Below are 20,996 nucleotides of genomic sequence, written 5' to 3' on the forward strand. Positions count from 1 at the left end.
TGAAGCGCAACAAATATATGTACAACAATTTTTTTTTGTCAATCGTGTCTGATATACTTCAAACCATTATTAAAAATTTTCCGAAACTTTAGAATTGGAAATTTCCAGTAAGCAAAAAAGCGCCCTTAACCTACCTCGTCTTTTAAATAATCTCCGACTGAAAACATCGTGAGAAACTTCGGGAAGATTCATGCCAAAAAGAAATGTCACAGAGCCTGACCACCGGAACTTATTTAATCCACAGTAGTACAGGGATGGGTGCCTTTCCTAACCTGGGAACAACAGACACATCACGTCTCCAAGAGTGAGTGAGTTGGGTTTAACGCCGCTTTTAACAGTATTCCAGTTATATCGCGGCGTGTCAGCTTAATGTGGGAGGAAAGCCCAAAGTGATGCAGGTCTCAGACGTTTACCACTTCGGTGAAACCCACGAGCACGGGTATGGTGCTGACAAACCTAGAAACATAATTGGGGCGAACCGGGATTCGAACCCACAATCATAGGTTTCTGGCGTGCCCAAGGGACGCAACTCTGCACAGCGAATCGCGGCGCCTAAGGCGACTGGGCCACCCGTGCCCCCTGGCAATCACGAAGATGAAGGTGAAACTTACTTTTTGATCAATTGTAAAATATATTCAGATCTCAAAATTTAATTAGCGAACACAGCTTCTTTACTGTACGGCCCGTTCAGGAATATGTCTCCCTCGGACAAGCTGTCTTCATCATGCAGCGTGACGTGCTAGTTCCGTCTCTTGCGCAGCTGAATGTTCCATGTTTTGGTTTGTTGTTTGTTTATTTGTTGTTTGTTGTTTAACGCCACACTCAGCAATATTCCAGCTATATGACGGCGGTCTGTAAATAATCGAGTCTGGACCACACAATCCAGTGATTGATATCATCAGCATCGATCCAAGCAATTGGGATACAATGACATGCATCAACCAAGTCAGCGAGCCTGACCACCCCATCCCGTTAGTGGCCTCTTACGACAAGCATAGTGGCCTTTTACAGCAAGCATGGGTTGCTGAAGACCTATTCTACCCCGGATCTTCACGGGTGTATGTTCCATGTATAATCGCAGAAGGCTTTTCACCTGTAAAGTTACCTAAACCCTATCTTGGTTGTTTTGTCCTTTTATTGTGATATTGGAAATATGCATCTTTTAATTTCCCACTCTAATGTCAAATTGTGATGCATTGTGTCAACCATTGCTTCGTAGAGCAACCTAACTTTGCATTTGCATCCAAGTATAGCACATCTGGTGCTCTAATGTATTCAATGTATATTTATAAAATATGTTTTTGTTTATTTGGAATTTACTCGCTTTCATGAGTCCCATAGGTTCTTAAGTGAAAAAATACTTCTTATAATATACATTTAGCAATATTTTATCACATAATTTTCTCCGTTGGGACCCTGCTAGCTTGCTCTCTAAATCTGAATGTTACCTTATCAAATGTTACCAATGTCCAGTGTTATCTTATCTTGCATAACAAACGCAACATTCGCTAAAGCATTAGCTATTCTGAATGACAGTGCAGGGGTGGAAGTCTCCAGTTGAAGGCAGTATGCCACTGATCCGCGATCACTCAAATGTTATCAATTTCCCTTATTTGAAGTTAAGTTAGTGAATGAGTGAGTATGGTTTTACGCCGCTTTTAGCAATATTCCAGCAATATCACGACAGGGGACACCAGAAATGGGCTTCACACATTGTACCCATGTCGGGAATCGAACCCGGGTCTTCGGCGTGACGAGCTAACGCTTTAACCACTAGGCTACCCGACCGCCCCACTGAGTGAGTGAGGTTTTACGCCGCTTTTAGCAATATTCCAGCAATATCACGGCGGGGGACACTAGAAATGGGCTTCACACATTGTACCCATGTCGGGAATCGAACCCGGGTCTTCGGTTGGACGAGCTAACGCTTTAACCACTAGGCTACCCGACCGCCCCTCTGAAGTTAAAGCATGTACAGTGTGTCAGTAAGTGGTGGGTGGTGAGCTGTTCGGCTAAGTTCGGAAGAGAGGGTTTGGATCGACCCACAGACATGTCACTTCGTTTGGCCCTATTTCTGTTATCCCCAACACAATGAAGTTAAACCGTCTCAGGGGGTAACTTTCGTATCCCAATTCGATGCTCATGGTGTCGTTTACTGGATTGTCTGGTCCAGACTCGATTTTATATTTACAGACCACCGTGATATTGCTGAGTGCGCAATGTCTTTTGAAAGGTATAGCAAAGACGCCCTGTCTGTAATGTCACGTGACCGACCAGGCTGTAAATCTATTTTTATTTTGGCTGTCACGAAAGGGCTTGAAATCAGGTGACGGTAACAAGATGGCGCCTGACTGACTCGTCTCGCTTGGCAAGGCATTATCACAATTAAATTGACAACATCATTTGACTTTCAAATTGTAAACAGAAATAAATGTTCTCAAAGGTAAGACTTTATTTTAGTATAGTGCGATTGTTATTAAACATGTCATAAGAAATACTTCATAGGGGCTCGAAAACACAGTAAGCGAGGATAGATGACTCCAAACATTCTTCTACAACGCTTGCTTATGAATAATACATATTCTTCACACATACACTTGCCCTGACACATATTCTGGTCCCCGTGAGTCACATTGTCATGGCTCGACAAACATCTTGCCTTGGGCGGTTACTTATCTCAGTCATTAGAGACTAGGTGATTATCTAAACAAGATCGACTGAAAGCACAACCGGGTCACCCCAACATAGCGTGGAGATACCAGAATCCCATAACGTTTAACACTTATTGCAGTTTGTAGGTTTCAGTAGAGTATTATCGGAACACCGCGGGCTGCTGTATATGACCTGTTACACAGGAACAGGTCTGTCTGATACGAGTGGGTGTGGCTTTGAACGACGTGTTCAATAATAACAAGCAATTTGTATGGCTAACAACTATGGATAATATAGGACTTGTCATCCTTGACTATTTACGTAGAAGCTGCCAATCAAGAATTAAAGTTAATTAATTATCAAAATGAAAAACATAGACTGTGTGATGGTTGTCACAAACTTTATACCGTCAGATTGTATTAATAACATATATCTCCTCAAACGTTTCAAATTATTCTAATAAATTGTATATTCCAGATCAGAATATGTCCCCAGTATCTCATTGTCGCAAGACCCGTGAAGATCCGGGGTAGGATAGATCTTCTGCAACCCATGCTTGTCGTAAGAGGCGACTAACGGGATCGGGTGGTCAGGCTTGCTGACTTGGTTGATGCATGTCATGGTATCCCAATTGCGTGGATTGATGCTCATGATGTCAATCACTGGATTGTCTGGTCCAGACTCGATTATTTACAGACCGCCGTCATATAGCTGGAATACTGCTGAGTGCGGCGTTAAACATCAAAAGAAAACATTGTCGCAAGAACAGGTCATCAGGCTCGGTTACTTGACAGAGTGTGTGTCATCACGCCCTGATGGTGGCCTTGTTCAGATTTGTTTTCGAAGTGAACGCTTAACGTTTCTCCCTTCACTGTTGTGTAGATTCATATTAGGCCCAAAGCCACCACTGATGTGAAATACAACGGACTCAGATCTAAACCTGATCGTTTCAACGCATTGATACAGCTGATATTGTTTTGAGTGAGTGAGTTGGGATTAACTCCGCTTTTAACAGTATTCCAGTCATATCACGGCGTGTCAGCTTAATGTGGGAGGAAAGCCCGAAGTGATGGAGGTCTTGGACGTTTACCACTTCGGTGAAACCCACGAGCACGGGTATGGTGCTGACAAACTTAGAAACATAATCGGGGCGAACCGGGATTCGAACCCACAATCATAGGTTTCTGGCGTGCCCAAGGGACGCAACTCTGCACAGCGAATCGCGGCGCCTTGGAGACTGAGCCACCCATGCCCCCTAAAACATCACGGTGAGGGACACCAGAAATGGGAAAAGTGTTGATACATGTCTCGTATCCCGATTGCGTGGATCGATGCTCATGATGTTAATCACTGGATTGTCTGGTCCAGACTCGATTATTTACAGACCGCCTGGAATATTGCTGAGTGCGGCGTTAAACAGCAAACACCCAACCAACCATCAAAAACATTGTTCAAGGAGCGTGTGCGTTTTGAATTATTTGCTTTGCTTTTTATGGGCACTTTCTTTTGACGACGAGAGTCACGTAAACCAGTCATTCGGGTAACTGTGTTTTATTTGAAGTATTTGTTCTCATTCGATTTACTTGGAAACCACCACACATTGCGTATAAATGGCGTACCTAGGTCTGGGTAAACACTTAAAACGAACCCATTAAAATACAAGAGGTTGTCGCTGTGTTATTGTCGTAAACTTTTTGAAAAACCTATGGCTAATAGTCCACGTTACATTTCTTGAGATTCCCTGCGATTTTATATGTTTAATCGCGTAACACGAGTGAGTGAGTGAGTGAGTGAGTTGGGTTTAGCGCCGCTTTTAACATTATTCCAGTTATATCACGGTGTGTCAGCTTAATGTGGGAGGAAAGCCCGAAGTGATGCAGGTCTAAGACGTTTACCACTTTGGTGAGACCCACGAGCACGGGTATGGTGCTGACAAACCTAGAAACATAATCGGAGCGAACCGGGATTCGAACCCACAATCATAGGTTTCTGGCGTGCCCAAGGGACGCAACTCTGCACAGCGAATCGCGGCGCCTTAGACGACTGGGCCACCCGTGCCCCCCGCGTAACACGAGACATACTATCCGTAGCAAATGGATCGCCTCCGCGGTCTAGTGGTGGAGTGTCTGTCCGGAGAGCGGAAGGTCCGGGGTTCGATCCCAGGCAGCGTCAAACCAAAAGCCGTTAAAACATGGTACTTGTTGTTACCCTGCCTGGCGATCTGCATTAAGGGGCTAAAACAAGGACTGGTCGGCTCGGAGTCAGTATACTGTGTCTGAGTGGGGTATTCATGTTTAACCGCGGCATAACAAAACCGGTATTATCCTAGGACTAGTACAAGAAGACACACAAGCGCATGCGCGTCGCTATATAAGTGCAATTGAACGCAAAGTTAAACCTCATTTCACCCCATCTTACAAAATGGCCTTCATTGTGAAGCAGACGCGATGGAGATATCGCAGGCCGTCTCCACGCCGCTTGAGTCCGGTTTTGACAGTTACCAGCTGGGAATCACATATTTATCGAGACGTCACCATGCTATTTTCAACGATGAGCGGTAGCCATACGTATTGTAGCGTCTCTTTTATCACCGGTTTGTATTGCCTGAGCTCGACCCGTTTATCTTTCACTTGAAGCAAAACACATATCATAATCTTTTTTGTGTGTAAAATCCGAAAAAAAGGTTTCGCCAAGTGGGTGAGTTAATGGATATTGTTTTTCACAGCTTGAAACACTTTTCTGGCACACCAATGGACTTCAAACCTTCGTCTCCATGACTGGAATAGAACCTGGTCTTCGGCGTGACGAGCGAACGCTTTAACCACTGGGCTACCCCACCGCTCTTACACGCTGTACCGATGAGCATTTAAGATGTCACATAAAGTGAGTTTTACTGTTATTTCAAGCCATAAAAATGCAGAATGTGAAGTGGTCGAAGTGAACAACGTGAGACATGACCAACGCAGGAGATCCTGTTACCGTATTGTTTGTTTTAATCTCTTGTATTTGTAATATCACCTCCCTACTGAGCCGTATGAACAAGGTACAAAAATCATGTTTTTTAATAATGTATTTACCTTTCAGATCTACAGAAGGTGTACATATCGTTGCGTCCAACACACATAAATAGATAAAACTAAATTTTAAAATGGGCATACGGTTAATTGACATTATTATTATTATTATCATTATTATTATTATTATTATTATTACATGCCCTTAAATATAAAACGTCAACGCCTGAGAATAACCAGTCTCGATTATTAGGGGTCACGTCAGAACGACCTTTTCATCCGACCAATCAGAGCATCGCTTACCAGATAATGAAAGTGACAGTCGGAATATGATTTCTAATCATGCAACCTCGAAAACTTTAACTCCAAACGATAGTTACGGGTTTAACGACTGAATCCATACAATCTAGACCATCTATTAGCCATTCCAGAATGTTCTTTTTGTTCAGGTTTCAAATCTGTAATCGAGAATTTGTCATAATATGTTTCGAAGCGTAGTCGCCAATTTGAAATTAGTGCCGTAAAGCACGAGAAAGCTACACACCGTTGCACCCAACACAAATAAAAAGATAAAACTAAATTTTAAAATGGGCATATGGTTAATTGACATTATTATTATTAAATGCCCTTAAATAGAAAACGTCAACGCCTGAGAATAACCAGTCTCGATTATCCGTCGAAACAGAAGGCAAGATAGCGGTGAAAATGATATGAATGGATCACTGAAAATCATTGATGACACAAGGTGTTTGCGAAAAAGGAAAAAAACAACATAATGATTGCAGTTTTTGTTATAATATTTTTTGAACCGTTGAACAATACGTTTTGGATAATTTTCAAACAGGGAAAAAAACACGCCTTTCAAGATGTGACACAGGCTAATTTAAATGTGAACAGCAAACTATATTTATTCTTACAATGGCACAATTTTAGACCAGAAATGTTGACGTTTCCGATTAAATAAAAGAACACATTAACTAAACCACAATAGTAAATGACGGGAATAGGCCAACTGATGTCTGTACAATGACGTGAGTACACACGCCTTGAGCCCTGTAACCGTCTATCCTTAACCAAACAATGAACGTTCAAACGTGTGTACCAGATGCGATTAACGACGTTGTTTAAATAAGCGGTGTTGCTTTGAATATTTGTAGGCCACTTTGACTGGACTTGTTTGTTTGTTTACGTTGATGCTTTCACGTTGTGTTCTGACCCTATGACGGATCTGTTCTGAACTTGGACGCCATGTTACAACTTTTTTGTCCCGTCATGAGCTATTTAATCATTTGTTTATACCCTAGTGCCTTTATACCGCCTCTACGGCCTTGCGGTGGAGCCTCTGCCGGTTCGATCCCAGGCCGCGTCATACCAAATGACGTTAAAAGATGGTGCTTGTTGTTACCCTGTCTGGCGCTCGGCATTAAGGGGCACAAACAAAGACTGATCGGTTCGAAGTCATTATACTGTGTCTGAGTGGGGTATTCATGTTAAACTGCGGCATGGTATCTCAGTTTGCGATCGGCATTTGTCTAGACTAGTACAAGACACCACCAGCGGCGTAAAACCATACTCACTCACTCACTGATTTATATGTTATTGAACATATGTGTCTATTTCAGGCTATATATGGAGGCACCGTTGGCCCAGTCGTCTGAGTCGAAGCAGCGCAGAGTTGCGCCCCTTAAAGTTGCGTGCCAATAATCTATGATCGCAGGTTCGAATCCCAGATTCGCCCTGGTTGTGTTTCTAGGTTTGTCAGCACCATTCGCCTGGTTGCGGGTTTCACAGTGGCCAGTCAAAGATCTGCATCACATCGGGATTTACTACCACATTAAGCTGACACGCCCTGATACAAGTGGAATACTGTTCAAAGCTGCGTTAAAACCAACTACCTCATTCATAGTGTTTAATTCACAATACTGGAGTTTTATATTGGTGCTTCAATTATTTAAAATCTTCCCTTTCTTATAAAATACAATTGGAGGTCCAATAACCGTGCTTGTCATAAAAAGGGTGTTGTTACAACGATGTTTGTCATTTAGTTAAATGTGTGGTGCTAAAACAGTGTTTGTCATAAAAAGGGTGTTGTTACAACGATGTTTGTCATTTAGTTAAATGTGTGGTGCTAAAACAGTGTTTGTCATAAAAAGGGTGTTGTTACAACGATGTTTGTCATTTAGTTAAATGTGTGGTGCTAAAACCGTGTTTGTCATAAAAAGGGTGTTGTTACAACGTTGTTTGTCATTTTAGTAAAATATATGGTGCTAAAACTGTGTTTGTCATAAAAAGGGTGTTGTTACAACGATGTTTGTCATTTTAGTAAAATATATGGTGCTAAAACTGTGTTTGTCATAAAAAGGGTGTTGTTACAACGATGTTTGTCATTTAGTTAAATGTGTGGTGCTAAAACAGTGTTTGTCATAAAAAGGGTGTTGTTACAACGATGTTTGTCATTTAGTTAAATGTGTGGTGCTAAAACAGTGTTTGTCATAAAAAGGGTGTTGTTACAACGATGTTTGTCATTTAGTTAAATGTGTGGTGCTAAAACCGTGCTTGTCATAAAAAGGGTGTTGTTACAACGATGTTTGTCATTTAGTTAAATGTGTGGTGCTAAAACCGTGTTTGTCATAAAAAGGGTATTGTTCTAACAATGTCATTACAAATTGTGACATTATTGCCTCTATTGTGCAGTGTAATATCTGTATTGTTCATCATTATTTCCAGAATCATTTTAATGTGGCTGCAATGTAAAATTTCAGTGTCGTTTGGGCTTTATTGATTACCGTTGTAAGATATTTGGCGAAACACTGGAGAATCATAATTAATATCTAAAATGACGAGGGTTAATGGGTTCTGTCTGTACTGTTCTACACACATTAACACCATCAAGCACGATAGGATCACTGTTGAGTTTAGTTTGCCTGCTTAATTTGAATGTATGCGATATAAGAGTAATGTTAATATTATTGAAAATGGCATTTTAACACTGAAAACATATTGTTCCACATTATCGAGAATGCCATTTGAATGTGCGTTGTATCTTTACTGCCATCATTAAAATGTAATATTATTAAAACTGAAATTTTAACACTTTTTAAAGGGGAAAAATCAACATTATCCAGAATAATATTTTACTGATGCTTGGTTGAAAAGTATTCATCATGTAACATGTCTGGTTTAACTGGAGGAACATTAGCCATGTTCAACAATATAATGACTTGCATCTTGTTCATTCATACATGTACGTGACACACCCCTCCCCCGTTACACACATGGGACATTGACACGTACACGATAAGCCGGACTGTCCCGTGCGTGGAGATGTCCAGTGCTGACCTTGTGGTCAGGTCCAGCCAGTACAACAACGTGACACAACACATCTCGTAACGGTGACATGACCCACGCGGGGGGTCTTGACGTATCGTCCTTGCGGATCTTGCCGATCGCCCTGTTAATAGCAATACCTTCTCCAAGCGAACAGGGCACGCTACAGTGTTAATAGGTCATTACTTGTGAAATAGCCCAACTGCCAAATACCACAATAGTCCGTTTCTCCTTTGTTTGTGTTTGTGTTTGTGTTTGTGTCGGGTGCCACCGGTGGGGCAGGTTACGCTCACCTTCCGCAAACAAGTGCGATCATCACAAATAGGTTTTTGTTATTTGTTTGTTTGTTGTTTGACGGCGGTCTGTAAATAATCGAGTCTGGGCCAGACAATCCAGTGGTTGATATCATGAACATCGATCCACGCAGTTGGGATACGATAACATGCATCTACCAAGTCAGCGAGACTGACACCCGATCCCGTTAGTCGCCTCTAACGACAAGCATAGTCGCCTTTTACGGCAAGCATGGGTTGCTGAAGACCTATTCTACCCCGGAATCTTCACGGGGTCTCTAATTGGTTATTCATAAACACATGGTCAAAATTTATTTGTTTGTTTGTTGTTTGACGGCGGTCTGTAAATAATCGAGTCTGGAAACATCAAACAAACAAACAAACAAACATTGTTGTATGCCAACTGAAACATATGTAAAGATGAACAATATCCTCTGGTGTTGGGATCATTTGTCGAGAGTGATACATAGAATACAAAGGTTTCGACAATTAGCTACACATCTATCATTCTACACTACAGATAGAACGCATTAGATGCTAAATACCATGAACATGATGGAGGTCCAGCCTGACCTGTGTTTTGACAACAGGCATCCAATGCATCCCATCCTAATGACTGCAGGGGTAAATATACCCGACTGCTAATACAAAAAAATGAATACAACAGTGAGAATCCGGAAACAAAAAATAAGAGTGCAACAAGGATAAACATGGACAGTAGTTGGGGATGGAGGTGGGATTGCTTGTCATTGTTTATGAAACCTGAACAAGATGGCTGACCTTGAATCGTTGTAGCGCTTGCTCGTACTTTGGCATGCTGGGAAATTGCCTTATCCAAGTTACTATAAATAGCATCACGCATGATACATGTATTACTGATGTTTGTCTTACTGTAGATTCTTATAAAAATATTAATACATAACCGGGTGGTTAGTGTTACACTTATCTGGTAATAAACTGCAAGAAGATTGTCTTCTGGCTATTAATGTTGACTTTATGTTTACCTAATAATGAAACCATAGAATATAATTAATGACGTGCCAATACCAAACGCTGTTGGAATTAATACATAAAAATATATTGTATGCCACATTGGACTTGGAAAATATGAGAAAATAACGTCATAGCAGTTTGAGTTATCATTATAAACTCCCTCAATATACATTGCGCACCAATGAACACTATCCTCTGGACCCCAAACCGCCTCCGTGATCTTTTGGACAGAGCGTTTGCCGCAATACGGAAAGTCGGTGGTTCGATTTCGATCACCTGGTTGCATTGTACCCAAAACGTTTAAAAATGGCACTTGTTGTTACCCTGCCTGGAAACCGGTATACGGGGATGAAACAAGGACTGACCGTCTCGGAATCAGAATACTGTGTCTGAGTGACGTGTGATCTCACTGAACTAGAACCATAAACACAGCATAAGTCTGGACAAGTGAAAGTAGCCAACAACAAGTGCAAGCAGGTCGCCTTAAAAGTGAAATAGTCTTGAACGCGACGTAAGACCCTTCTCAAACCCTTCTTGCCCTTACAATGACAGTTGCCGAACTTATGCTCTTGCCACGACCGTTGACCTCTGACCTGACCAGGGTGAGGCCCATGACTCAGCTGTTGTTTTCATATCCCAACAATCTGTGTACCACGAATGGTATGGACGCTATAAAATTCTGTGCTGAGAAAATTAATATGTCGGTTTTTCTGTGGCTTTTCTTTACGACGTTATATTTAGGTCAGCTACTTTTATATACACTACCGGACAAAAGAAAGGATACACCCATGTTCGATGGTGGCTAAAAATGAAACAAACAAGAAATGGTTATTCGATGGTGATGTATTTCATACGGGTGTCATAGTTGTGTTTTAGACCTTATGTTTGCAGTGTTAAGGCGACTGTTTTTGGAAACGGTTTGATAATTATTTGGTCAAATCCAACTTTCAAGTTTATACTTTCTTTTGCCCGGTAGTTTATCATACACTGAGTTTTGAAGAAGGAGTATATGATAAGTTAAGTATACTAATTCTGTTCTATAAACAAGTATAACTAATGTCACGTCATTGTGTATATGACGTAACCTTATCAACGTGAGTGAGTGAGTGAGTTGGGTTTAACGCCGCTTTTAACAGTATTCCAGTTATATCGCGGCGTGTCAGCTTAATGTGGGAGGAAAGCCCGAAGTGATGCAGGTCTCAGACGTGTACCACTTCGGTGAAACCCACCAGCACGGGTATGGTGCTGACAAACCTAGAAACATAATCTGGGCGAACCGGGATTCTAACCCACAATCATAGGTTTCTGGCGTGCCCAAGGGACGCTACTCTGCACAGCGAATCGCGGCGCCTTAGACGACTGTGCCACTCGTGCCCCCACCTTATCAACGAGTGGCGTCATGTTCTCAATAATAGAGAAATATGACGTCATGCTGCTTCACCAGCATTAAACATTGCTAGTCGATATTCAATAGTATATACAAGTGATACTGTTTCAAAAATCGATATTTCACCTCTTTTGCCTGTTATGACACGTTAACCGTTACACAACTAGCAAATGCGACATAGATTTTATTTTGAAAAGTACGTCATTCATAATTCTAAACTTAACCATATGATAAAGTGTGTATAGCTTCAGACATACCTACATATATTTACAGGAAAGGTAGATGTTGTCAGGAATATAAGTATTCATTAGTGAGTGAGTGATTATTGTTTTACGCCGCTTTTAGCAATATTCCAGCAACTTCACGGCGGAAGACACCAGAAATGGGCTTCACACATTGTACCCATGTCGGGAATCGAACCCTGTTCTTCGGCGTGGCAAGCGAACGCTTTAACCACTAGGCTACCCGACCGCTGCAGAAACTGCTCAGAATGTGAATCATTCTAAGCATAGCCTTCGGCTAGCGTCACATTAACACAGGCGCTACTTCAAGTGATGGATGGCTCTGTCATCAGCTGATGCATGTGTGTGTTTCATTGGAAGGAATGTCCCTCAGACGTATTTATGCTTTATCCTTTCCTGCTGTGGGTGAGTGATTGAGTGGGTTTGAGTGGGTGAGTGAGTGAGTTTGAGTGGGTGAGTGAGTGAGTGAGTGAGTGAGTTTGAGTGGGTGAGTGAGTGGTCACTAATTCTAATTTTAGTTAGCTCTTACAAACATTAGATACATGCATTTAGGGTTGCTCTCAGTCATATTGTTTGTTTGTTTGTTTTTTGTTTAACGCCACGCTCCAATCCAGTGATTGATATCATGAACATCGATCAACGCATTTGTGATACTATGACATGTGTCAGCCAAGTCATCGAGCCTGACCACCCGATTGCGTTAGTCGCTTCTTACGACAAGCATAGCTCTTAGTCAGAACCAGGGGCGGTCGGGTAGCCTAGTGGTTAAAGCGTTCGCTCGTCACGCCGAAGACCCGGGTTCGATTCCCGACATGGGTACAATGTGTGAAGCCCATTTCTGGTGTCCCCCGCCGCGATATTGCTGGAATGTTGCTAAAAGCGGCGTAAAACCATACTCACTCACCCACTCACTTAGTCAGAACCAACACTACAGACAACAACGAATGACCGAGTTGTGTTTAACTACGCTTGTATCAGTGTTTCAGTTACTAGTGATGGAGGCCTGGGACGTTTACCACTTTGGTAGACATTCGGATATCTTCACGCACTTCGTTCACGTAAATATCAAATAAAAGCGACAAAACCCTTTGCATATTCAAATAACTTAAAGAAATATCTTATAAACGCAGACTTCATTGTACGATTCCGACTACATCCATCTTCCCGAGTCAAGAGAGTTAACTGACTTTAAAAGTCCAGTTTCCACCCTTGCCGAAATAGGCTGGTATTCCTGGGCTCTGTCGTAGCGCCACCTGTGAATATTACGAGTTATGTCCCTTCTGAGCATCTCCTTTGGACCAATCAGATTCCACCTCTCCTATCAATTGCATTTTCTTAAAACAAAACAGTGGCGCCCAGTCAAGACGATCTGATCGATAATAAAGGTATATGTTGTGATAAAACGGGTCTTACATCGCGCAATGCGTGAGCACCTCAATTAAAAACATGAAAAGATTTGGAAAATATCTGTTGACAACGAGTTGGCGGTGCACATGCTTTGCAAATCCTGCAATCGACCGAAATCTGCACGACCGTTTACGAACCGGATTTCGATTTCGATGCACGATTTTGATTGGACTATGCCTAGACTCGTTAGTCCAGCCAAAATGTAACTCCATAATACCAGCCTAGTTCGGCAAGGGTGGAAACTGGACTTTTTTAGTCAGTTAACTCCCTTGCCTTGGGAAGATGGACTACATCATGAGCATGTGTTTATGAATCACTATCAAATAGTGATGATGCCAGGTGTTCGCGAAAAGGTGAACGTAACCTGCCCCACCGGCGGCACCCGTCATGGAACGTGAAAGTCAAGTAATTTATCCACCTAATAATGCAATTATTCACCTCAGCTTTATCGCTGATGCCTAAAATTTGGAAATGTCCTTCACATGTCCACTATAAAACGTTTGAACGCTTTACTGCGGCCTTGAATTTTATAACTCTGATCAAACAACGACACTCTTTGAAATCTATGAGAAAGAGCATGTTAGATTGTACCTCAAAAGTTGTGAAAATAGACGTCAAAATCTGAGCTGCTACATGCAGGGAAAGTTGAAGTCATCCCTCTTGTCATACACACTTGTGGCAAGTTTTTGTGTACCTCTGAATCTTTACGACAGCCATGTTAATTTATGTATATTCATTGAACAATCTTTATGCACGATAAAGTACCCACAATCAAGTATGTACATGCACCACAGGATACGTTGCAAGCATACCAGCAAGTCTCTCTCGTCCTGTCCTTTGTGCGCACCGCAGATGTCGTGAGTCATATTGTTTGACACTCTTTCAGTTATCTGACGGTGTCAAGGAAAGCTGGAGCGCCATACACGTTAACCCCTTGGTGAAAGCCCCTGTTTTAAGCACGGTGGCACCCTGAAGACAAACCATGCAGGTTTAATCCAGGATTAGAACCAACAAATATCTGATCCTGGAAGAGCCAAGGGACGCAACCCTGCAGAGCGAATGACCAAAGTTCACACGTGCCATTCACTGCAAAGTTTGCCAAGTATCGTTCAGTAAACGCAGCAACGTTCATCACTTATGATGAATATAATACCCAATGAACCCGTTATTTGATTGCGTCAAGATGAGTATGAGTTATAAACCGGATCTTATGACTCTATAGTGAGTGAGTATGGTTTTACGCCGCTTTTAGCAGTATTCCAGCAACATCACGGCGGGGGACACCAGAAATGGGCTTCACAGATTGTACCCATGTCGGGAATCGAACCCGGGTCTTCGGCGTGACGAGCGAACCCTTTAACCACTAGGCCACCCGACCGCCCCTTATGACTCTATAAGTAGGATGGGAATAAACATGTTCTTTGGTTCTTTGGTCCGCAAGTAAACACGTTATTTGGTCTAGGTAGACTGTACTAGAAGTAACCACCATCTTTGGTTCAGGTCAGTACACCAGCAGTAAACATCGTCTTTAGTGCAGGTCAGTAAACAGGAATAAAAATCATATTTGGTCCGCGTGAGTGGACAAGAAGTAAACACCACTTTTGGTCCAAGACAGAACTAAAAATCATCTTTGGTGCAGGTCAATACACCAGAAATAAGCACATATTTAGTAAAAAACAGTATTTCAGACAGTTAGAATCAATAGTTAATGGTACAATATAGTTAACATTGCCACCAAGGTATTTCAAGCCCCCTCCCCGCCCCCCCCCCCCCCACCCCACCCCCACCCCCCACCCCCCACCCACACACACACACACAAACACTCCAAAAGGGAAGTTACACTCTGAACATTCAAACTTATTTTGGGCACGACAGCTGCCCCTAATTCTCTATGCACATGTAGGTATTCGTTCAGTAGCCCACTTCAACACGATATGTTTGCATTTGAACTTTTATTGACACAGTAATTGTGACTGTCGATCCAACTCACTTGTAAAGCACTCGAACAACCCTATTCCCATTTTATACACGCGTACAAAGAGAGTAAAAGAACTCCACGCACCCCAGCGCGACCGTATCATACACAATTGAAACGACAAATACGTGCAATTAGCCAAACACTTAAAACGCATGCAGTGGACCAGCTTAACATGAACAACTGCGGGCTTAGCGTTGCGCCCTGGCTACCTCCTCCTGCCTGACACAGGTGAAGCCGGACAGACACAACCACAACACAGTGTCATACATGTCAAAACACCACAACGCCACGTCCGTCCCAAATCGTCCCATTCCGTAACCTCCAAGGAACTTTGCTTGTCCCAAATGGCTACAAAATTCTCAAAAGTACCTCTCTGGTATGGGCGAAGCAGCTCCTATAGTCAATGCTGTTCTATTCAGGTCATGAAAAATACCTGTATCAAATATTGCCCTGCGGACTAATTGAGTCGTGCTTCTGTACAAACATGTACCACACTCAACTGACCTTCTCATGGTGTTTGCTTTTACTGTGTTTTCCTTCTACAGTCAAACCCCGTTGTGTCGAAGTCGAATTCGAAGGGGGGCAACTAAAATACTTCGAGATATCCGAGGTTCGACACAACCAAAAAAGATACATAAATAAGGAATACGCAGGGACCAAGCGTTTACTTCGAGACAAACTTAAGTTCGACACATCAACGTTCGACACAACGGTGTTTTGATTTAACGGCATACCTTTACCCAAACATTATTTGGAGGTTAATTAAAGCACAATACCACGGTAACCCATCCAGACATGAAATGGATTACACAAATAGATATTGCACCATCATGAACTTATATCTTCTATTGCTCAACAGAAGGGAACGAGCGAGTGGCTACAGCAACGCCTTAACATATAGTAACAATGAGCATTGGAGCTGCCACAAAAAGAAAGTTTTACCGGTTTGTACGGTCATAAAAATACAGAATGTGAAGCGGTGTAAGTTCAAATGACGTTATAACATTAATACATTTGTTCGGGGCGGGGTAGCCTTGTGGTAAAAGCGTTCGCATGTCACAACCTAGACTGACTTCAGTTCTCCTAGAGGGTACATTTCTGGTGTACATCACCTCACTTTAAGTGGTTGTTGGTCGGGCGTAAACAAAGGTTATAAAGGTTAAAATGGGTCTATATGGATATTAGTCACGTACCCTAGGCCGGGACCAGGCCCTTGGGTACATATTTATACACCTGGCAGAGAACAGTAGGTCGTATCTATACACCTGGCAGAGACCAATGACCCGTATCTATACACCTGGTCGACACCATTAACCTGTATTTATACAACTGGTCGACACCAGTAACCCGTAAAATATACGACTGGTCGAGACCAGTGACTCGTATCTAAACAACTGGTCGAGACTAGTAACCCGTATATATACACAACTGGTCAACACCAGTAACTCGTATATGTACAACTGGTCGAGACCAGTAACCCCTATTTATACACCTGAGCTAAAAGATTATACTGGTGAAACGGCACATGAAACAACGTCAGGTCACGTAGATCTACGTTTGTCTCTGTGAATGTCTTCCCACGATATATGGAGTGAGATCATGATCAGGTAATGATGGGGTGTGGCGTCTGTGTTTCCTTGTTGCCAAAGGAAAACGATACATCACACTAGATCCTGACTCTTGGGTGATGTATGGGGATAGTTTGCTGTGGGGTATTTGAGAATGACAAGACATATTCCAAATACGTGTCGGAGGAGACCTGTCATTACCGGAGTACGCGACGCTGCTTTTTTTTTTCATTTTGCGCCCAACGAATAATCGAGACTGGTTATTCACTGATGTTGACCGTGAAGATCCGGGTTAGAATAGGTCTTCAGCAACCCATACTTGCCGTAAAAGGCGACTATGCTTGTCGTAAAAGGCGACTAACGGGATCGGGTGGTCAGGCTCGCTGACTTTGTTGATACATGTCATCGATCCCAATTGCGTGGATCGATGCTCATGATGTCAATCACTGGAGTGTCTGGTCAAGACTCGATTATTTTACAGACCGCCGTCATATAGCTGGAATATTGCTGAGTGCGGCGTTAAACAACAAACAAACAAAACTGATGTTGACGTTTTATATTTGCGAACCATGAAACATGATAAGTATTATACACAATGTTTGGCGTTGTCATTCTAATCATATTTAAAAGATATGGTGGACACGCAGGTACGCTCATTGAGAAACAATTTGTCATATTACAGTGAGCAAAGGACGCTACAAAGGGGCAGCTGGAGTGAGTGAGTGAGTATGGTTTTACACCGCTTTTAGCAATATTCCAGCAATATCACGGCGAGGGACACCAGAAATTGGCTTCACACATTGTACCCATGTCGGGAATCGAACCCGGGTCTTCGGCGTGACGAGCGAACGCTTTAACCACTAGGCTACCCGACCACGCAAGGGCAGCGAGAATTAAACGGGTGGAAGAAGTGAAGATGCAGATAAACAGAATGAGAAGATGTGGGATCGTCTTACCTTGGATGAATCAACAAGACCACAATGGCTCAGGAGGTGTGTTATTTCCTGGGCTCCCCCGGGAGCTGACACACCCACAAGTACACTCATAATCGTATCTAGGTCAATACCAGCACATTCCGTCCATCACGTTTCAATTCCATGAATCTTGTCTATTTCGGAATACGATTATATTCCAAATTTCAATCATTGGTAACAGGTGTTTGTGAAAACATACATCATGTACAAAGAAAACCACGCAGCACGGTGTTATGTTCAATAAATACATATTTATATGATGTTAATATAGTTCTTCTTGACCCGTGAAGTTCCGGGGTAAAATAGGTCTTCGGTAACACATGTTTGCCGTAAAGGGTGACTATGCTTGTCGTAAGAGGCGACTAACGGGATCGGGTGGTCAGACTCGCTGACTTGGTTGATGCATGTCATTTGTACTCCCCGATACTAATGGAGGAAATAAAGATTATTAATTTATAGTGGACTGTAGAGGATTATTTCAAACTTATTGTTTCAATACCGTTTGGTCATACTTTGTTACCACTTCTTAGTATTAAGATACACGTATTTAGGTTTTAATATACAACTAAAACAGTCGTAAAAAGAAATTAATTAAGTATCTGAATCATTAATATATCTTTGTATATATTCAATTTAAAACAAAACATAACATATTGCTTATGATCTGTAGGTTGTAGGTGATTCAATTTTATACATGTACATAAATTAACATTTACGGTCGAAGAATAAATTGAAACTTATTCAGGGTTTCGAGGAAGGATGATTTGCATCAATACATGTCAATAGATGTATTAGGTTGACTTCGACATGTACAAAAGTTCGAGGTAGCCGTTTTTTAATGAATGTAATTAGTCTATCGATTTCATATTGTTATGGTTTATAATTATTATTATTATTATTATTATTATGGTTTATTCGAATACAAAATATGTCACAAAGGAGATCAGATTACATCACATGCCTTTATTAATATATTTCGTAAAACAAATCTAAATTCATCTGAATGAACAAGGACATCGATTGTGGGTATGAAGAGTAACTACGTTATATCGAGGTGATTAGTCCAGTTAAAAACAGGTGTAATTTTCAATACCCTCGCTATATGAGGCTATTGAGTGTATGCAGTGTTTGAGATCCAGACGATTTATGTGAAGGATCCAAGGATTTGCCACAGACAATATATCACAAAATATATGATCACAATACAGATGTATGCCACAAAAGATATTCCCACATTATCCATCCCTCATCTATGCTCATACTGCCAATACAACATATACCCTGCAACAGTAATAATAATCATAATAATTATAAGAAGAAGAAGAAATAAAATAAAATAATTGATAACCTAACTTAAGATGTGTTGAAATGAAAATGTACTGTAACTGTCGATACGAGAAAAGAAATATCGCGTAAAAAAACGGGAGCATGAATATCGCGTTTCATCGTTGAATCGTGACAGCCTCCTTTAAGAGGTACACACAACTCCATGTTATATCATAACGCTGTCAGCGTCCTCGATGGGTAAGAGTTCATCTGTGGGAACCAAATGTGTTTAAGAAAACCGTGGACACACTCAAATAAAAGGAAATGCGCCCTACAAGCATGAGTGACGTTATATAAAGACGAACCATGATGTTTATTCATGCTTGAATATATTACCTGCAGATTGTGAGAAGGAGACGACTTTTGAATATGTTGATGTGTACGTTTCGGTGTGTGCAGTCGTTACATGGTGATGGTCATGCTGGAAATGCAACTTGGTTGTCATCATGGAAATTGCATAAATTAGTTGCAATGATAACTGTATGCCATGCTTGTTTATGCAACAAGCATGGTTTCAGGTTAGGCATCAAACCAGTTCGCTTATTGGTGATATAGTTCTTTTACAGGAAGACGTAACTAACTCTCAGTAACCAAGTCAAGAGGCTGTTAAAAAATTGTGTATATGTTATGACGGTTGAACAGTCCATAAACAAAGACAAAAACGTACAAAACAACTGTAGATATTTTCAGGTAAAAGTTGTAAAGATGGCAATTAATCATCCAGAAAACCACATTTCTGATTCTGCTCACCGGTTTACTGGGGGAAAGTTTAAAAGTTTTCAAAACTCAGCCCGCAACGGAATGTATGAGAAGTTTGAAAACAATCCCACGTTGTGATGAACGGTAACGACCATATAGTATGTCCAATATAACTAATAATGACCATCATAATAAAAAAATACTCACTCTTTTTATCGTATCGCCCCCTGATTTTCCCCAAAGATCGTAAGATCCCTTTGTATTCGCCATGACCTTGTCTTTGTCACAGCCCGACTGAACGAGTCCAAACCGTGCGTTCTTAATGGTCTTGCAAGGCCGGGCGTATTCAGTAATTGACATCATTCGGAGATCTGCCTTTCACGCATGACATACATATTTACTTGACGTTGCCTGGGGCACTGTCGTACCACATGGCAGAATGTGCGAATTGTGCCTTTCAAAGGAGAATAATTTGTAAAGCAATTACGTACTAGTATATAGAGGTTATCACGCGAGTGTGTTTGGGGATGGTAAATATCCTGCATTAGGAATAAACATTGTATTTAGCGAGCCTTGCCCTTTGATATTTGCATCTCTATCCGCATATGACCCAAACGGATATCGTTTTTATCCGTTGGCTTTATCCTGCCGTGAAACCTACTCATATTATGATAAAGTCTTTTATCTTGACGCTGAATAACCAAGAACAAACGATAGACTGGTAAGTAGAAAGGGTAATTCGTATTGACAACAGTGTGATAAATAGCTACATAAAGAGAACAAGATTCTTTTTGTTTTCTACGTTTACGTCCGTGTTACATTTTCACAGATTTGCTACACAAACCACCATTAATCTGAACAGCGTGTGGTTTATGTGAGTAATTGAATGAAACGTCAATTCGTAAAGCGTTTGCAAGTGTCAAGTTAAACGGTTAAATAGTTCACATTTTCCCATAAACGTTTGCCTTTAAAATTATTCGCCTCAAAATGAAAGTGAAATATCGTAAGTCGCCATTTGACCCAATTTGAACTGATCGCCCCTTCCGGACGTACATGAACGTCTTATACAAGTGACGTTATACGTTCCCCATCATTAGTTAATCGGGATATAATATATCCGGACGTTTTTACTTAAA

The 20,996-nt window shown here is 41.5% G+C and overlaps 1 protein-coding gene across 1 annotated transcript in view; it reads right to left on the reverse strand.

Annotated features, from left to right (window-relative positions):
• The window catches only part of LOC124123186 (sodium- and chloride-dependent neutral and basic amino acid transporter B(0+)-like), a 43,221-nt gene extending 22,986 nt beyond the window's left edge, over positions 1-20,235 (reverse strand). Inside the window, exon 1 of the mRNA XM_046486473.2 lies at positions 20,068-20,235. Coding sequence (XP_046342429.2) covers positions 20,068-20,223 — 156 coding nt within the window. The 5' untranslated portion in view covers positions 20,224-20,235. The remainder of the gene's footprint in view (positions 1-20,067) is intronic.
• Positions 20,236-20,996: the final 761 nt, after the last annotated feature.

The sequence above is a fragment of the Haliotis rufescens genome, unplaced genomic scaffold, assembly GCF_023055435.1.
Source record: "Haliotis rufescens isolate VD_foot unplaced genomic scaffold, xgHalRufe1.0.p SCAF_13, whole genome shotgun sequence".
Taxonomy (NCBI): domain Eukaryota; kingdom Metazoa; phylum Mollusca; class Gastropoda; order Lepetellida; family Haliotidae; genus Haliotis; species Haliotis rufescens.